Here is a 2,582-nt window from a genome sequence, read left to right as displayed (position 1 = left end):
CAATAAGATTTCAGGGGCGTCCAGAATCTAAAAACACCTGATCAATAACTCATCTTTTAAATGATGAGGAGTAGCCGGATGCTCTCCAGGTTATTTCTACATCGTGTTGATGATCGTTTTCAAGGAGCTGCTGAATGAAGTAACAAGTTATGTTGCGAGGCTTTATTGATTAATTGATTATGAATCATTTATCAAATTAACTGCTAACAATTTTGATGATCAATTAATCAGTTTGAGTCATTTTTAAGTTAAAATGTCTAAATTATGTGTTTTAAATATTTTCTGTTTCTGACAGTAAACGGATTATTTTTGAGTTTAAACATTTAAGGACGTCATGTTGGACTTCGATCAATATTTTCTGACATTTTATGAACCAAACAATTAATTGATTAGTGGAAAAAATATTTCCAGATTGATCACTGGTTGAAAAATTTTTCAACTGACCAGTTTGTGACAGGATCAATGTTTCACCATTTTCTGACATTTTCTGGATCAAACAATTAATTGATTGATTGATGTCCGTCTGTCTGCTTCACATGATTGGACCTAAATCTCAAGTCTTTCCTGTAACGATTATTGATCAGTTTTACTTTGTTTTAATTGTGTTTCTAAACTGTTTCTGTGTCAAACTAACAAAACCTGCTGCAAAAAAAAAAATCATCTTTGTTCTAAAATATAGTTTTAATAAAAACATTTAATCAGTAGGAGTTTGGAACGTTACAAGATTTAATAGAGTTTGATCTTTAAAATGTATTTTATAATAAAAATCTAAATACTGTTTTGTCTCAGTTCAGAAGATTGATTATTATTATTAATCTTATTAAACTCAATAACGAGTATAAACTAAATATTTTATCTTTATTAACTTTATTTCAAGATTCATGAACTTTTGAACCAAAGAATCAACAAATCAATGAATAATGAGAACAGTATGTGTGTGTGTGTGTGTGTGTGTGAGAGAGAGAGAGAGAGAGAGAGAGAGAGCTTAACTTTGTTATTGATCACTAATTGATTGAATCACTGACCTGCTCTCTGATTAAATCTTTCTCAACTTCAGTTTTTATTCTCATTTCTTCTTTTTGTTTGTTTGAGAGAAAAACTTCTGATCTTTTTTTTTTTCAGCTTCATAATTTAGAGAAAGATTTTCATCAATCAATCACCAACAAATCACTTTGTTCATGTATAGATTATATATCCTGTGTGAAGAATATCAGCTGATACATTCAGTATTGATAATCAGTCGGTTCATTAATCAGTTTTGTTTGAACTTTCTGTTTGTATAAAAACTTTTTTTGAAGAAAACAACATTTTTTAATCAAATCTGATCAGATTAAAATTTGTAAATTCCTGCATCAATATTATTCTTTGAATTATTATATATTATTTTCCTTTTCTAGTTTTCAACCGTTGTGTTTTTGTTGTTTCAGAGTCTGAAGTGTTTGTTTGTCTGTTTTCCTGTTAGTTTCCATGTTTTATCCATTAAAATTCAAACCCTTTGTAAATTTCATCAGCTGTTTTTTTACTTCAGTGTATCGATGCCTGCATCAAATACATGAATAAAATCAATATAGATTTTTTAAATTTTGATTGATTGGATGCAGCTGATGAACAAACAAAAGAAATCAAACGTTATTTAAACTAAAGAAAATTCAGACTCTCTGTTTTCTGACTGAGGATTTATGGAGGATTCAGTTTGAGACTCACCGAGCAGCAACAGACTCAGCTGGAGCTTCAACATCCTGAACATCCAGAACAAAGAACAAACGGACGCAGAACCTTCAGACCTTCTGAGAACCTAAGACTGTCTGAAGCTCCTGAAGACCTCCTCAGACTGACTCCGCCTCCTCAGTCCGCCAACAAACACACCTCAGGACCACATCCTGCCTGACTTTCAAAATTAAACTGATCTTTATTTATTTGTAAGAACATTTAAAACATGTTGAAATTCTCTCTGATTTCTCTTTATTTAACAGAAAATTTAACAATAAACATAAAATCATTTTAAACTTTAAACATGAAATTAAAATGAGATGAACACAATAAAACTAAAAAGAATAAATACTCCCTCCACTTTGATGCTTTTATTGTGAAAACCATCTGGCCTTAGTTCCTATCAGACTCACTGTTGAAAAGGGTTAGGGTTAGAATAGAACGTTTGCACCTTCAACCGGTGATTAATCTGGAAATACTTTTTTCACTAATTGGTTAGTTTGTTTTTTTTTCCATAAAACATTGATCAGAGTCCAAGATGACATCATCAAATGTCTCGTTTTGTCCAAAACTCAAAGATCTTCAGTTTCCTGTCAGAGAGAAAAGAAACCAGAAAATATTCACATTTAAGAAACTGAAATCAGAAATCTGGACTTTTTTAAAAATGAAAAAGTCACTCAAACAGATCAGTTGATTATCAGAATGGCTGACAGTTAATTTAATAATTGATTTGAAATCTATTAATCGACTGCAGCTCGAGTTTATTTTCTGTTTTTACTCTAAAACTCAGACCTTCCATCAGAAACTGAGCTCATTCTGTCCACAGACTTTTGGCCTCATGAATTCTGAACTGATATAAAAGAAACAGATTC

At 31.0% G+C, this 2,582-nt stretch overlaps 1 protein-coding gene across 1 annotated transcript in view; it reads right to left on the bottom strand.

The window, feature by feature from the left end:
* lamb1a (laminin, beta 1a) overlaps positions 1-1,738 on the bottom strand; it is a 30,724-nt gene extending 28,986 nt beyond the window's left edge. The window contains exon 1 of the mRNA XM_084735033.1: positions 1,705-1,738. Coding sequence (XP_084591159.1) covers positions 1,705-1,738 — 34 coding nt within the window. The remainder of the gene's footprint in view (positions 1-1,704) is intronic.
* Positions 1,739-2,582: the final 844 nt, after the last annotated feature.

The sequence above is a fragment of the Lutjanus erythropterus genome, chromosome 13 (genome assembly GCF_056507025.1).
Source record: "Lutjanus erythropterus isolate fLutEry1 chromosome 13, fLutEry1.hap2, whole genome shotgun sequence".
Taxonomy (NCBI): Eukaryota; Metazoa; Chordata; class Actinopteri; order Lutjaniformes; family Lutjanidae; genus Lutjanus; species Lutjanus erythropterus.
This window is presented reverse-complemented; position numbering and strand designations above follow the sequence as displayed.